Consider the following 17,026-nt stretch of genomic DNA (forward strand, 5'->3'; position numbering starts at 1 on the left):
CAGTACCTATGCACACAACTAACTCAGTTTGTTATGGTCACAGGATACAAGGTAAGGGTAAAAAATCAATTGCGTTTTTTTTTAAGGGAGACATCTGTAATACTTTCTTTTTAAATACATTTTTATTGATTTCAGAGAAGAAGGGAGAGGGAGAGAGAGATAGAAACATCAATGATGAGAGAGAACCATTGATCAGCTGCTTCCTGCACGCCCCCTACTGGGAACTGAGCTCGTAACCCAGGCATGTACCCTTGATGGGAATCAAACCTGGGACCCTTCAGTCCACAGGCTGACACTCTATCCACTGAGCCAAACAAGCTAGGGCTCAATTGTATTTCTAAAACAACTAGAAAATAAAGTTTTTAAAAAATTCTCAACCAAGGATAAGATTTTTTAAAATATAATTTTATTGATTTCAGAGTGGAAGGAAGAGGAAGAGAGAGATATAGAAACATCAATGATGAGAGAGAATCATTGACCGGATGCCTTCTGCATGCCCCACACTAGCGATTGAGCCTGCAACCTGGGCATATGTCCTGAAGAGGAATTGAACTGTGACTTCCTGGTTCATAGGTCGATGCTCAACCACTGAGCCATGCAGGCTGGGCTAGGACATGATTTTATTGATTTGACAGAGAGAGAGAGAGAGAAAGAAAGAGAAAGAGAAACATCAATGGGTTGCCTCCCATACCCACCCTGGCCGGGGATCAAACCTACAACCTAGGTATGTGCCCTGAGACAGAATCGAACCCTCAACCTTCTGGTGTACAGGACAATGCTTCAACTGAGTTTTGATTTTCAAGTGGGAGAAAATATTTGCAATATATCTGACAAAGGATATCCAGAATATATAAAGAATTCTTAACTCAACAAAAAGAAAACCCTAAATTTTAAAAGTGGACATAAATTCTGAAGAGAGAGTTCATAAAAAAAGAGATACAAATAGTCAATAAGCAGTGAAAAGATGTCCAAGCTTCTTTATCACCAGGGAAATACAAAATAAGATATCAGTGCAAATGCAACAGAGTGGCAAAAATTAAAGTCTGAGAATACCAAGTATTGATGAGATTGTACCAACCGGAATTCTCATATGCAGTGCTGGTGAGAATGCAGCTTCTTATAAATATCCACTTATCATATGACCCAGTAATTTCACTCCAAGGTCTTACTCAAGAGAAATAAAAATGTGTAAAACACTAATGTTCATGGCAGCCAGAAACACATACCACCCAAATGCCCATCAGCTTGTGAACGAACCATGATAAATCCATATAAATGGAATCCTACTCAGCAATAAAATAGAGCAACATAGATGAATCTCAAAAGAATTAAGCTGATAGAAATGAGACACAGAAGCCTACATACTGTATGAGTCCATTAATATGAAATTCTAGTAAAGACAAACTGATAGTTACAGATCAGGGGTTACCAGGCGTTGGGGGAGTGGGGAAAGGACTGAGTGACTTCAAGGGGGAAAGGAGAGACCTCACTGGGGTAATGGAAGTTTTAATATCATGGTGTGGTATTGGTTACATGATTGTATATGTTTATCAAAACTGAACAAACTAGCCCAGCCAGCGTGGCTCAGTGGATGAGTATTGATCTATGAACTAGGAGGTCACGGTTTGATTCCCGGTCAGAGCACATGCCCGGGTTGCGGGCTCGATCCCCAGGTGTGCAGGAAGCAGCCAACTGATGATTCTCTCTCATCATTGATGTTTCTATCTCTCTCTCCCTCTTCCTTCCTCTTTCTCTCTCTCTCTCTCTTCCACAGTCCCCGGTCAGCGTGCTTGCAGAGGGCAACCGACCAATGTTTCTCACACCAATGTTTATCTCTCATATCAATGTTTCTCTCTCTCTTTTTCTCTCTCTAAAAATCAATAAAAATACATATCCTCAGGTGGTTGAAAAAAGAGAGGCTTGGTTAGAAGGGTTCTGGCAAGATGGCAGTAGTCAAGTGTTGTATTTTTTTATCATCCCTAAATCTCCACATAAAGACAGATCAATGAGACAGCAAACCAAAAAGTCAGGGAAACAATTTGCAATTAAAACTGACCAAGTATCTCCATGGACCCCCATATAAAAGCAGATGAGGAAGAAGACAGGGAGAAAATCTAGGTGACCTTGGATTTGGCAATGAGTCTGTATGCAACACCAAAAGCACAATCCATGAAAGAAAAATTGGAATGTTGGGCTTCATTAAAATTAAGAACTTCTGCTCTGCAAAAAAATACTCTAAGGGGAATGAAAAGACAAGCCACAGACTTGAAGAAATTTTTTGCAAAATACATATCTGGTAGAGGGCTGGTATCCAAAATATACAAACACTTAAAACTAAACAATAAGAAAACATACAATCAGAGAAGCAAGACGGCAACATAGGTAAATGTTGGTACACATAGCCTCCCTCAACCACATCAAAATTACAACTAAAATACAGAACAACCATCATTCAGAACCGCCCGAAATCTGGCTGAATGAAAGTCCTACAACTAGAGAAGTAAAGAAGAAAATACATTGAGATTGGTAGCAGGACTTGGAGGTGCAGAAAAGGCTGGTCCCACACCCATGTGTGCCTTTTTTTTAATTGGGAGAGATATTGTCAAGGCCTCCTGTGAGAAGTAGGGGGTCCCAACCCCATACCAGACCTCCAGCCCAGGGTTCCAGAACTGGGAAGAGAAGGCCCCGTAATTTCAGGCTGTAAAAACCAGTGGAGATTGTGGCTGAGTGACAGGGATGCTACTGGAGTCCCAGATGTTCCTCTTAAAGGGTCGGCACACAAACTTAGATGGTCCTGCTTCCTCTGAGCTCCAGCGCTGGATGGCAGCTTTGGGACAGTCCAAGGATATCTGGGGAGGAAATGGACTGTCTGGCATCAGGGCAGGAACTTGGAGTAGGCTTTCTCCCAGACAGAGGTGCTCGCAGGGGTCATTGTCACTGTGCTGGGACCTCCCCCATCACAGACTGACTGGCAGCCATATCTGAGTTTCTATCAGCATAGCCCATATTATTCATTCCATCCTGGTGATTCCCTGAGACCCTACCCCATCCAGTTTGCAGCCCCACCCAACCTGTTTGCAGTAGCTTTTCCATATGAATAGCCTGTCTTAGCTCAGGCTTCAGACTTTGTTAAAATCTCTGGAAGCAGCAACAGCTGGCATCAAACCTATCAATAAAAGGCCCAAGACCTGGCACTAGCACCAGCCTGCCTTGCTTCACAGCTAGGCTTTGCCTGGGCACTTCCTAGCCCAATACAAGTAGCAGTCATCTGCAGATCTCTTTGTAGTTCCTGCCAGGTGACCCCAGGCAGTGGCTGACTCTGCACCTCCTGGGAAGCCCCAGAGTCAGGGCCACCAGTTGACAGCTTCAGACCATAGCAGATTACAACAAAACACTCAATGGGCAGACTCAGTGAGCACCAAAGCCCCACCGAAACAAGTCCTGCTCCACAAGGGTGTCTCCTACACAGCAGCTCTCCCATTGTGGATGCAGCTGGTCCTCACAGCCAATTGGCCTGGAGGTCAATTCCTCCAGTGACACCAACAGCAATCAAAACTCAACTACAATAAGACTGTGCAGCCCCTTCCCACCTCCTCTCCCCTCCCTCCTCCCGGGTCGGAGTGTCCCTGCGCCCCACAGGCCAGAGCTGCAGCGAGAGCAGCTTTCCCCGGTCCCTCCCCTTTGCCTCCCTCACTCCCACACCGCCGCCCCCTCCCCCCGGTGAAAAAAAAAAAAAAGACTGTGCACACAGCCCACAAAGGGGCGCATATGGAGTGCCTAGATCAGATGACTGGGGAGGCTGAGCTACTGGACCCTATAGAACACCTACTACACAAGGCCACTCTACCAATTCCAGGAGACATAGCAGCTCTACCTAATATAGAGAAACAAACACAGGGAACCAGCCAAAATGTGGACAAAGAAACTGTTTATTCTTGTATCTATATTTTTGTGGAAATATGAACACCGTAAAATGGTCTGTGCCTCCTGTGACAAAGAAACATGTCACAAATGAAAGAAATGGAAGCAAGCAAACTACTGGATACAGAGTTCAAAACTGGTTATAAGGTTATTCAAGGGTCTTAATGAGAGTTTCAAGGGAATTAATGAGAGCTTCAAGGGACTTAGTAAGACTTTCAAGCATCTTAGTGAGAATGTCAAAAACATGAAAACAACCAGTAAGATATTAAGCATATACTAACTGAAATAAAGAATAATTTACAGGGATTCAACAGGAGAATACATGATTCCGAGAATCAAATCAACAACTTAGAATATAAGGGTGCAAAAAACACCCACTCAGAAGAGCAAAAAGAAAAAGAATCCAAAAATATGAAGATAGTGTAAGGAGCTTCTGGGACAACTTCAAGTATACCAACATTCACATTATGGGGGTGCCAGAAGGAGAAGAGAGAGATATTGAAAAACTATTTGAAGAAATAATGACAGAAAACTTCCCTACCTGGTGAACGAAATACACTTACAAGTCCAGGAAGCACAGAGAATCCCAAATAGAGGAACCCAAAGAGGCCCACACCAAGACACATCATAATTAAAATTCCAAGAGCAAAAGACAAAGAGAGAATCTTAAAAGCATCAAGAGAAAAGCAGCCAGTTACCTACAAGGGAGTGCCCATCCGACTGTCAGCTGATTTCTCAACAGATACTTTGCAGGCCAGAAGGGAGTGGCAAGAAATATTCAAAGTGATGAACAGTAAGGACCTACAACCAAGATTACTCTACCCAGCAAAGCTATCATTTAGAATGAAAGATCAGATGAAGAGCTTCACAGACAAGAAAAAGCTAAAGGAGTTCATCACCACCAAAACACTATTACATGAAATGTTGAGGGGGAGGGGGATACAGGGAGAGGGGGGAGAGGGGAGAGAAGGAGCAGGAGGAGGGGGGGAAGGGAAGAAGGGGGAGGGAGGAGGAGGTGGAAGAGAAAGAAGGGGAGGAAGAGAAAAAAGATGAATAATAAAATGGCAATAAATACATATCTATCAATAACTAAATTTAAAAATCAAACAAACAAGAAACCTAATGAGCAAAATAAACTGATGAATAAAATAGAATAAGAGCCATGGAACAGATTCACGAATCTCAGAGGGAAGGGGGTTGGGGAGCAGGGAGAGATTAACCAAAGATCTTATATACACATATGCATTACCTATAGACACAGACAGTAGAGAGGTGAAGGCCTTGGGTGGGGCGGGAACAGGGCAGTGGGGGGCAATGAGAGGAAAAAGGGAAACATCTGTAATATTCTCAACAATAAAGATTTAAAACAACATACAATCAGATTAAAAAATGGGCAGCCCACCAAAAAAAAATATACAAGCAACAAATAAGCATATGAAAAGATGTTCAAAATCATGTCATCAGGGCCCTGCCAGTTTGGCTCAGTGGATAAAGCATCAGCCTGCAGACTGAAGGGTCGCAGGTTCGATACCAGTCACAGGCACATACTTCAGTTGCAGGCTCGATCCCTGGCCCCAGATGCAACCAATCAATGTGTCTTTCTCACATTGATGTATCTCTCGGTCTCTCCCCCTCCACTCTATAAAAATCAATGGAAAAATATCCTCAGGTGAGGATTAAAAAAAGACAAAACAAAACAAAATTATATGTCATCAGGGAAATACGAATTAAAACAAGATACCACTACCACCCTGACCACCCTGGCCGGTATGGCTCAGTAGACAGATCGTCAGCCCACGCACTGAAGGGTCTCGGGTTTGATTCCCAGTCAAGGGCACAAACCTTGTTTTGCAGGTTCGATCCCTGACCTTGGTTGGGATGTGTGTGGGAGGCTACCAATCAATGTGTCTCACATCAATATTTCTCTCTCCACCTCCCTCCCTCTCTCCCACTCTCTAAAATTCAATGGAAAAAATACCCTATTAGAAAGGCTAAGAGCCAAAACACTGACAACATCAAATGCTGGTAAAACTCATTTACTGCTGGTGGGAATGCAAAAGGGCACAGGCCCTTCAGAAAACAGTATGGCAGTTTTTTTCAAAACAAAAAGTCTTACTATAGAGTGCTACGATCACACTCTTTGGTATTTACTCAAGTAGTTGAGAAAACATCCATGTGAGAGAGAAACATGAGGATCGATCCTAAAACCTGGGTATGCGCTCTGACCAGGAATTGAACCTATGACCTTTCGGTGCACAGGATGACACTCAACCAGGACAATAAATCTGTTGTTGTGAGTCACCCAGTTTATGGTTTGTTACAGCAATCACCGAAAATGAGTACAGCACAACAGATATACTCTAAGACAGTGGTTCTCAACCTTCGGGCCCTTTAAATACAGTTCCTCATGTTGTGACCCAACCATAAAATTATTTTCGTTGCTACTTTATAACTGTAATGTTGCTACTGTTATGAATCGTAATGTAAATATCTGATATGCAGGATGGTCTTAGGCGACCCCTGTGAAAGGGTCGTTCGACCGCCAAAGGGGGCGCGACCCACAGGTTGAGAACCGCTGCTTTAAGGGAAAGGGAAGGTGAAAAGGAAATCAAGCTCAAAAAGTAATAAAAAGGATTCAAAAGAAAACTCAGCAATTCTATCTGCATCTCAGAATTTTCCTCAAAGCAATAATCATGGATGCTCTGAAAAGACTCATGTGGTCAATGCATCATTTTTAATAATCCCTCCCCCGCAAAAACGCTCTTTCTGAAATTGTTGAAGGGGTTTATCCACTTCCCCAATTTGACCTTGGTTTTCTAAATAACCTGGGAGCCTTCTAAGGATCGGTGCCTATTGTTGGATTAATGGTGGTAAATTAATACTGACCACTGGAAATCATAATTATATTCTACTAAGGTTCTGCTGCAGAAAAATATGTCCATTAAAATGACCATTAATCGTTCAACAAAACAATCTTCAACAGAACTTACTTTAATGTATCCAAACAATGGTATAGCTTGGTTGGATAATTTTCTTGGATTGTCTATTTCTGGATTAATATGGTGTCGATCAGGACAAATCCTTTTGTCTCTGAAAAAAAGTACCCAGATTTTAAAATCAGAGATGAATTTATAATTTAAATCAGAGAACTTTTATTTGAAACACTTTAAAATATACTAAATACTGCAAATGACACTAACAATGCATAAATATGTGAAAAGGACCCTAAATTTTAATTAATGCTGAATTAACGAGTTACTTCATTATTTCTTTAGACATTCTTAAGTGTAATACATAAATGAACAAATGGATTTCCAAGATAGACTCTGAGCCATTCCTTAACCCAAGCATGTCAAAGTCACAGCCTGCAGGCCGCATGCCTCCTTTATTTGGCCCGTGTTAGCCTTTGAGTTTGACATGCTGGCCTTAACCCAAACTTAGAAATAGTTGGAGCTTCAGTTTTAAAAGTCAACATTCTATTTAAAGGCATAGTGGAAACTGCTGACAATAACCTGTTTAATGTAACATAGATTTAAAAAATACATGTCAAGTTATCTTAAAATTACATTAAATCCAATAGATAAATTATTAGACACCTACTACCCAGTCCCAGCCATCCATTTATGTATCAAGTAATGGCATTATGTCTGGATTAGGGAGAGGCTCCCATTACTGTTAAGATATCCATATTCTCCAAACTGATTTACAGAATCGATGCAGTTGCTATCAAAATTCCAGCAGAGTTTTTGAACAAGTTGACAACCTGTTTTACAATGTATATAGAGATGCAAGAGACTTATAGTAGCCAAAACAACCTTGAAGAAGGAAGGGCAAAGTTGGGGAACTTAATATACCAGATGCCAAGACTCACTATAATATATGCTACAATACTTGAGAAAAAATAGACTGGTATAAGGATAGACAAGTAGACCAGGTAACCGAAAGAGTCCACAAAGGGAACACATATACTGTCATCTGGTTTATATTAAAGGCACAAACTCAGTGAGGACACAATGATGATTTAAATAAATGATGCTGCAGCAAGTGATTATCCATTTGGAAAAAGTAAGCTGTGCCTCAAATCTCACACTGTACACAAAAGTTAACTCAATATGGATCACACACCTAAATGTGAAAGCTAAAGCTACAAAGCTTCTAGAGCAGCGGTTCTCAACCTGTGGGTCGCGACCCCTTTGGGGGTGGAACGACCCTTTCACAGGGGTCACCTAAGACCATTGGAAAACACATTATAATTACATATTGGTTTTGTGATTAATCACTATGCTTTAATTATGTTCAATTTGTAACAATGAAATTGGGGGTCACCACAACATGAGGAACTGTATTAAAGGGTCGCAGCATTAGGAAGGTTGAGAACCACTGTTCTAGAGGATACAGGAGACTGTCTTCATGACCTGGAGACAGACACATATTTCTTACATAGGACATGAAAAACAGTAGCCACAAAATACTTCGTCAGTATTTAAAATGTCTGTTCATCAAAAGACTATTAAAAGAGTGAAAACACAAGCCACAGACTGGGAGAAGATATTCTCAATGCATATATCTGACAAAGCACTTCTATCTAGAATAAATTAATTAATCCTACAAACCAGTAAGAAAAAGATAAACACCCATTTTTTAAAAATGGGCAAAAGACCGTAACAGGCACATCCCACAAGCATATGAAGAGACAGTCAGCATCATTAATTATTAGGAAAACACAAAAGAAAATCACAATGGTTTACCACTACACCCCAGAATTCTAAGTGTTGGTGAGGATATAAAGCAACTCAAACCTTCTCATACGTTACTGATTAAACTGTAAAATGGTCAAGCACTTTGGAAAAGTTAAACATATGCTTATCCCATGATCCAGCAATTCCACTCCAAAGTATATAATCATGAGAAATGGGTTCATATTTCCACAAAAATATAGGTACAAGAATGTTCACAGCAGCTTCCTATAAAATAGCTCAAACTGGAAACAACTCATAGGATCATCAAGAGAATAGATATATACATTGTGTTATCTTCTATATACTGTATATAAAAGCCTAAGTGACCGGTATGACCAACCGACCGGCTGGTAGCTATGATGCGCACTGACCACCAGGGGGCAGGTGCTTAACACAGGCTGTCCCTGGTGGTCAGTGCGCTCCCACAGCCAACCTCCCGCGGTCCCTTCCCCCAGCCAGTCAGCCCTGACCAGGACTGGGCGAGATGGCCCCAATCAGCCCTGATCACCAGCCAGACCCAGGGACCCCACCCTTGCATGAATTCGTGCACCAGGCCTCTAGTATTCATATAATAGAATACTGAGCCACTAAATAAACAAATAAGCAAAAGGCTGAGATACATAACAACACAGATAAATGTCACAGATATTAGGTTGAATATGAAGTTAAAAAACAAGCAAAACGGATCAATGTTGATGGATATCAGGAGGGTGTTACTTCTGGAGGAAGGGCACCTTGGGAAGGAGCATGCGAGGGTCTCTGGGTGCTCTCTCAGAGCCGGGTGGTGGTTTACATGGGTGCACACATGTCACAAGTCATCGAGCTGTAAACTGACCACCTGTGCCCTTTACCGTATATCTCAAAGATAAAAAAAGATGCCTGACTTACTTGCAAAATCCAAAAGCCTTAAGATACGGACAGAGAGGCCTTCCGGCTTTCTTGTCCTCCTTGGCTTCTAGAACGCCTGCAGTAAACTGATACAGCTCCGATGGAATCTTGGCATCTGCTCTTTCCAAGTATCGCAAAACACCCACAGCATGGCATGAACTTCTCTCCGTCAACAGCAAGACAGATTTGGCCTTTTTACCTCCCTGTTTTGCAAGAGAACCCTTAAAATCGGGGTGAATAAAGGAAGTGGATCATCCATACCAGTCTGAACAACAAAACTTTGTGGATTCTGAATTTTTTATTACACAGTAAAATATTTAAAGATAATAAAACATAATCAAACCTGTTCAGTTAAACTCTGAAAATGATCAGACATGCAATATAGGCGTCCACCAAAAATTTTTGGTGAGGAAGGAAAGCTGAAGTGAATCACACACGTGGCATCAGTAATGGCCAAGAGTGGTATGCAGTCATCAGTTAAGGCTAGAGAAAAGGATACCAACAATTTCAAATGAGACTAGGGTTTTACCGCACTCTACCAAACAATTCCAGCAACCAACTGTAATAATCTAATCTAATAAAAGAGAAACGTGGTAATTAGCGTACGACCGCTACCCTTTTCATTGGCTAATCAGGGTGATATGCAAATTAACTGCCAACTAAGATGGCGGTTAACCGCCAACAAAGATGGCGGTTAATTTGCATATGTGGGCACAATGCAGGGAGGCGAAAGGGAAAGCAGGAAGAAGCCCCCTGCCACTGACAGTGATCGGAAACCCAGGGGGGAGCTAAGAGCCGGGGGGCAGGGCCGCCTTTGCCTTGCCCTCCAGCCATGATCGGAGAATCGGGCGCCTTTGCCGCCCTGGCCAGTGATAGCGGGAAGTAGGGGTGGAGCCAGCGATGGGAGCTGGGCACGGGCGAAGCTGGCAGTCCCGGGAGCTAGGGGTCCCTTGCCTGGGCAGTGGCAGAGCGGGAGTTCGAGGGGAGCTGGGGGTCCCCTGCCCAGGCCTAATGCCTTGGCCAGAGGTGTTAGGTCTAGGCAGGGGCGGAGCCTGCAACCACAGGGAGCTGGGGGTCCCCTGCCCAGGCCTAAGGCCTCGGCCAGAGGCGTTAGGCATGGGCAGGGGCGGAGTCAGCAATCATGAGCAGCTGGGGGTCCCCTGCCCAGGCCTAACGCCTTGGCCAGAGGCATTAGGTCTAGGCAGGGGCAGAGCGGGAGATCGCGGGGAGCTGGCGGTCTCCTGCCCAGGACTAATGCCTCCACCAGAGGCCTTAGGTCTTGGCAGGGGCGGTGCCAGAGATCGTGGGTAGCAGGGGCGGAGCCGGGAATGGTGGGAGCTAGGGGTCCCCTGCCCAGGCCTGACACCTCTGCCGGAGGCCTCAGGCCTGGGCAAGGGGCCGATCCGGTGATCAGCGATCGGAGGGTGATGAGGGTCAACTCCTCTGGCCAAGGCATCAGGCCTGGGCGGGGCGCGGAGCCAGCAATTGGAGGGGGCTGGGGGTCCCCTGCCCAGGCCTGATGCCTGGGCCAGAGGCATCAGGCCTGGGTGGGGGGCGGAGCCGGTGATTGGGGGGATATGAGGGTCCCCTTGCCCAGGCCTGAAGCCTGGGTCAGAGGCGTCAGGCTTGGGCGGGGGGCAGAACCAGTGATCGGGGGGGAAATGAGGGTCCCCTGCCCAGGCCTGACACCTCTGGCAGAGGCATCAGGCCTGGGCAAGGGGCCGATCCTGCGATTGGAGGGTGATGGGGGTCAACACCTGAGGGCTCCCAGTATGTGAGAGGGGGCAGGCTGGGCTGAGGGACACTCCCCCCCACCAGTGCACGAATTTCGTGCACTGGGCCCCTAGTCTATAATAATAAAAGCATAATATGCTAATTAGACTGAACATCCTTCCTTCTGGACAAAGCCACAGCGGGCAGGAGCTGAAGCAGAGGGGGGTGGGAACCGAGGCAGAGGTGGCTGCCATGGGAGAAGGGGCCAAGACCCTTGCACGAATTTCGTGCATCAGGCCTGTAGTACTTCAATACATTTCTTTATTGCATTTTACTTTTTAGATGCAAAAAACCCTTTTCCTTTTAAAAAAATATATTTTTTTTATTGATTTCAGAGAGGAAGGGAGAGGAAGAGAGAGATAGAAACATCAATGATGAGAAAGAATCATTGATTGGCTGCCTCCTGCACGCCCCCTACTGGGGATTGAGCCCACAACCCAGGCATGTGCCCTAACTGGAAATCCAACCGTGACCTCCTGGTTCATAGGTCTATGCTCAACCACTGAGCCACACCAGCCAGGCCCTTTTTCTTTTTATTTATTGACTTGAGAGAGAGAGGAAGAGGGGGCGGGGTGAGAGAGACATCACTTTGCTGTTTCACTTGTTTATGCAGTCACTGGATGCCTTTTGTATGTACCCTAACCAGGGATGGAACCCACAGCCTTGGCATATCAGGCTAACACTCTAACCAACTGAGCTACTGGGCCAGGGCTTTCCCATTTTTTCTAATATATGTCACAGCCCTGTGATTAAATTCCAGAGAAAAGTGGTCTCCTTTTAGCTTAAGAAAAAAAACCCTCTTTTTGTTGAAAATTTGGGCTGCCCATATCTATTTTAACATTTATTTTATACATTTTGACTTTTAAATTTCTAATACTAAATGTCACAATCATTTATGACATGCTTCATCACAGGCACGTGGGTATATATAAATGAGACAGTGATCCTCAAGCTGGAGCTCTAGGGAGAATGTCTAGACTAAGGAAGGTTGCTGCCTAATGTCCTGAGAGCCCTATGAAATGTTTAAAAAATTTTTTTAATTGATTTTTAGCGAAAGAGGAAGGGAGAGGGAGAGAAAGAAACATTGGTGTGAGAGTGAAACATTCATCAGTTGCTTCCTGCACACCCCCTACCGGGGATCAAGCCCGAAAGCAGGGCATGTGCCCTAACAGAAAACCGAACCGGAAACCTTTCAGTGCACAGGATAACACCCAACCGAGCCACACTGGCTAGGGCAACGTTAACATCTTAATTTTCATTTTGGAATTCAGATTAATAAATTCTCAATAAATCTGGGAAATGATGAGAAATTTGGAGATGAGATATAGAAATGAATTGAAGGCATGATTCCTAATACCTCTGCCTTCTCTAAATATAAGGAGAAATTAAAACACATACCTAATACAATGTGAGAGCCAGAACTTAACTTCTTCTTCCATTGTTCTAATACACTTTTTAAATTAAAAACCATTTCTTTATGCATTTTCAAGCAAAATATTGAACTGCTTTCTACCACCTAAAGATGAAACCAAGAGAACAGTTCACAGTCAAGAACATAAACTTGAATTTAATTGTTGTCAATAATCATCAATATAAACCATTTAAAATTATCTATGAGGGTATTGTATCACTGATCAAATAATTCTTATGAGATGATTGTTGATTTAAATAAATATATTCCCAAAATTCCCAGTTTTAGATCTAAAAATTTGCTCAAGTGAAACAAATACTATTTTGCTTATTTTCCTTCTTTTTCAAATAATGCACACGTGCGTGTGTGTGTATGTATATGTGTGTATACACATGTATACATACAAATACATGTACATACAGTAGACCCTGGAACAACATACGGGTTAGAGCGCTGACCGCCCACGCAGTTGAAAATCCGCTTTTGACTCCCCAAAACATTAACTACTTATAGCCTACTTTTAACAACAAGCCTCCTGAGGACACTCAACACACATCTTGTATGTTATCTGTATTATATACTGCATTCTTACAATAAAGCTAGAGAAAAAATATTAAGAAATTCAAAAGGAAAAGAAAATACATTTACAGAACTGAATGTACTGAAAAAAACACGTGTATTGTAGATTGCACTGCTGTGAACATAGGGGTGCATATATCCCTTCTGACTGGTGTTTTGGGTTTCTTTTTATTTTCCAGTTTTACTTTTTTTTCAGGTTTTTTTTTAATTTCAGGAAAAATGATTTTAAATAAAATAATGTTACATGCAACAAACCTTAATATTTCAAGAAAAACAATCTTAAATATAATAATGTTACATGCAATAAAAATATCTCAAGAAAAACGATTTTAAATGTTACATGCAATAAACACCAATTATTCAAGAAAAATGATCTTACATATAATATTACATGCAATAAACATTAATATTTCAAGAATAAAAAGATTTTAAGTATATTACCAAAACTGTACTAACATAGTATGATATCACAAAAGTTGTAGGAAAATCTGCAAATAACAGGATTACTTCTATTATATTCTAGTATATATATTTTTTTCCCTCTGGCTCTATTTTTGTTCATCAGTTTACGTTGTTCATTATATTCCACAAATGAGTGAGATCATATGATATTTATCTTTCTCTGACTAGCTTATTTCGCTTAGCATGATGCTTTTAAAGTCTACTTTGTCAGATATGAGTATTGCTACTCCAGCTTTTTTTTCTTTTTCATTTGCATGGAAAATTTTTTCCATCCCTTCACTTTCATCTTGTGTGTGTCTTTTGTTTTGAGGTGGGTCTCTTGTAGACAGCATATAGTTGGGTCATGTTTTTGTATCCATTCAGCTACCCTACACTTTTGATTGGAGCATTTAATCCATTTACATTTAGGGTTATTATTGAGAGGTACTTATTTATAGCCATTTTAATTCTGTATGGCTAGGTTTCTCTCTCTGTTTATTCTCAGCAATCCCTTACAGCAATCCCTTTAGCATTTCTTGTAATGCTGGCTTGGTGGTGATGCACTCCTTTAGCCTTTTTTTTTTTTTTTTTTGTCTGGGAAGCTCTTTATTTGACCGTCTATTTTGAATGATAGACTTGCTGGATATAGTAATCTTGGTCTCAGATCCTTGCTTTCCATTACCTTGAGTACTTCATGCCATTCCCTTCTGGCCTGTAGAGTTTCTGATGAGAAATCAGGTGGCAGCCTTATGGGAACTCCTTTGTAGGTAACAGCTTTCTTTTCTCTTGCTACCTTCAAGATTCTCTTTGTCTTTAATTTTTGGCATTTTAATTATGATGTGTCTGAGTTTGTTTGGGTTCTTCTTACTGGGGTTTTCTGTGATTCCTGAACTTGTGTGATTTTTTTCCTTTACCATGTTAGGGAAGTTGTCTACCATTATTTCATCAAACACCTTCTCTATTCCTTTCTCCCTTTCTCCCTTTCTGCCTCTTCAGGCATACCTACTATTCTAATATTGTTACGTTTCACGTTGTCCCACAGCTCCCTTAAGCTGGCCTCCTGTTTTTTAATTTTTTTTCTTTTTGGTTCTCTAATTGAGTGATCTTTTCAACTCTGTCTTCTAATTCACTGATTCGATCTTCAGCTTCACCTAATCTGCTGTGTATTCCTTCCAATGTGTTATTTGTGATATGTCGTTCTTTATCTCAGACTGTTCTTTTTTCATAGTTACTGTATCTTTTTTCATACTGTTGAGCATTTTTAACATTACTCTGAACTTGTTTCAGATAAATTTCTTATCTCTGCTTCATTTATCTCTTCTTCTGGTGAATTCGCTAGTTCTTTCATTTGGGGGTTGTTTCTTTGTTTCCTCATTTTGGTTGTCTGTTGGGGTTTGTGGCTATGATTTAGATAGATCCTCTATACCTCTCAATCTCTAGTGCAGTGGTTCTCAACCTTCCTAATGCTGTGATCCTTTAATACAGTTCATGTTGTGGTGACCCCCAATTTCATTGTTACAAATCTAACATAATTAAAGCATAGTGATTAATCACAAAAACAATATGTAATTATATATATGTGTTTTCTGATGGTCTTAGGCGACCCCTGTGAAAGGGTCGTTCGACCCCCAAAGGGGTCGAGACCCACAGGTTGAGAACCGCTGCTCTAGTGCAGGACAGTATTAAAGGCTGTTCTGACTAATTGGATCAGGCAAAGACTCAGAGCCTCCAGAGACCACCTCTGTCTAGAGCAGTGGTTCTCAACCTTGGCTGCACATTAGAATCACCTGGGAATCTCTTTAAAATCCTGATTTCTGGGCCTCATCCTCCGGAAATTCTGTTTCTTTGTTACTAATGTTGTGGCCCACCCCATAACAAAGAATTTCTGGAGGATGAGGCCCAGAAATCAGGATTTTAAAAAGATTCCCAGGTGATTCTAATGTGCAGCCAAGGTTGAGAACCACTGGTCTAGAGCAGCAGTTCTCAACCTGTGGGTTGCGACCCCTTTGGGGGTCGAACGACCCTTTCACAGGGGTCGCCTAAGACCATCGGAAAACACATATATAATTACATATTGTTTTTGTGATTAGTCACTATGCTTTATGTTCAATTTGTAACAACGAAAATACATCCTGCATATCAGATATTTACATTATGATTCATAACAGTAGCAAAATTACAGTTATGAAGTAGCAACGAAAATAATTTTATGGTTGGGGGTCACCACAATGTGAGGAACTGTAATAAAGGGTCGAGGCATTAGGAAGGTTGAGAACCACTGGTCTAGAGACTAATAAGATTCTGACTTGAATCGCCCCCAGGTAATTGTCCTCAGGTGTGGCAAGAGTATTTTCAACAGGGTGGGACAGCTGCTTCTGCCTGGAGGCTAATTGTTACTTTTAATCTCTTAAGTGGCCTCAGGGCAAGGTGTTTTCCAATAGGGTGTGTTAACTGTCTGTCTTCCCTCCTTTCCCCCTCCCCTACCCACCCCCCAAGGCAGATGTCTATATGGGAAAGATGTCTCCGCTGTGTAAGGGAATGACTCAGCCCAGGAAACTTGGGGTGTCTGCCTTCTGAGCTCTATCCCCCGAGTCCCCAGTCCTGGGTTTTGCTCTCACAGCTCCAGTCCACTTCACCCTCCCTCTGCCAGAGCACAAGGTGGGTGGCTCCACAGGGAATTCTTGTGCCTTGGCCCTTTAAGAGGGTGCCCGAACTTTCAGCTGCCACTCCCTGGTAGACAGCACCCCACTGCTTTTCACAGCTAGATGCTATGTGGGTACCCTTCTCATTTTGGTGCTCTCTGCTGGGGAGCCCAGCTTCGGGAATAGGTCCCAGAGTTCTCAGTGGCCCAACCGCCCCCCCTCCTCCCCACAGTTGAGATATCTCTCCGGGACTTCAGTTGCCATCTGTGGGTGCCTGGCCAGCCCTTTGGCGCCTCCGCCCCTCCTACCGGTCTCTATGCTGTCTCCACCTTCGGTCCTTGGGTATCAGGGTTCTCTCCTGTTAGTTTTCCATTAACTATTCAGGAAGCCTTTCCATATTTCAGTTGTAATTCCAGTTTGCTCCTGGGAGCATGTCCATGCAGCATCCTCCTCCTCTGCCACCATTTTTAATCTGGTATTTCGGGTTTCTTAAAATATATTCCTAGAAGTGGGATCACTGGGTCAAATGGTAGTCCCATATTTAATTTTTTGAGGAAACGCAATACTTTTTCCCATAATGGCTGCACCAGTCTGCATTCCCACCAGCGATGTACTAGGATTCCTTTTTCTCC

The 17,026-nt window shown here is 42.6% G+C and overlaps 1 protein-coding gene across 1 annotated transcript in view; it reads right to left on the reverse strand.

Annotated features, from left to right (window-relative positions):
- TDRD12 (tudor domain containing 12) overlaps positions 1–17,026 on the reverse strand; it is an 87,316-nt gene that overhangs the window by 15,506 nt on the left and 54,784 nt on the right. Inside the window, exons 20-23 of the mRNA XM_070399100.1 lie at positions 12,720–12,837; positions 9,892–10,031; positions 9,549–9,769; positions 6,912–7,011 (exon numbers count right to left, since the gene is read on the reverse strand). Of these exons, the coding sequence (XP_070255201.1) occupies positions 6,912–7,011; positions 9,549–9,769; positions 9,892–10,031; positions 12,720–12,837 (579 nt within the window). The remainder of the gene's footprint in view (positions 1–6,911; positions 7,012–9,548; positions 9,770–9,891; positions 10,032–12,719; positions 12,838–17,026) is intronic.

Source organism: Myotis yumanensis, unplaced genomic scaffold, assembly GCF_028538775.1.
Source record: "Myotis yumanensis isolate MYYU_CA2020_CCGP unplaced genomic scaffold, mMyoYum1.0.hap1 SCAF_18, whole genome shotgun sequence".
Lineage (NCBI taxonomy): Eukaryota > Metazoa > Chordata > Mammalia > Chiroptera > Vespertilionidae > Myotis > Myotis yumanensis.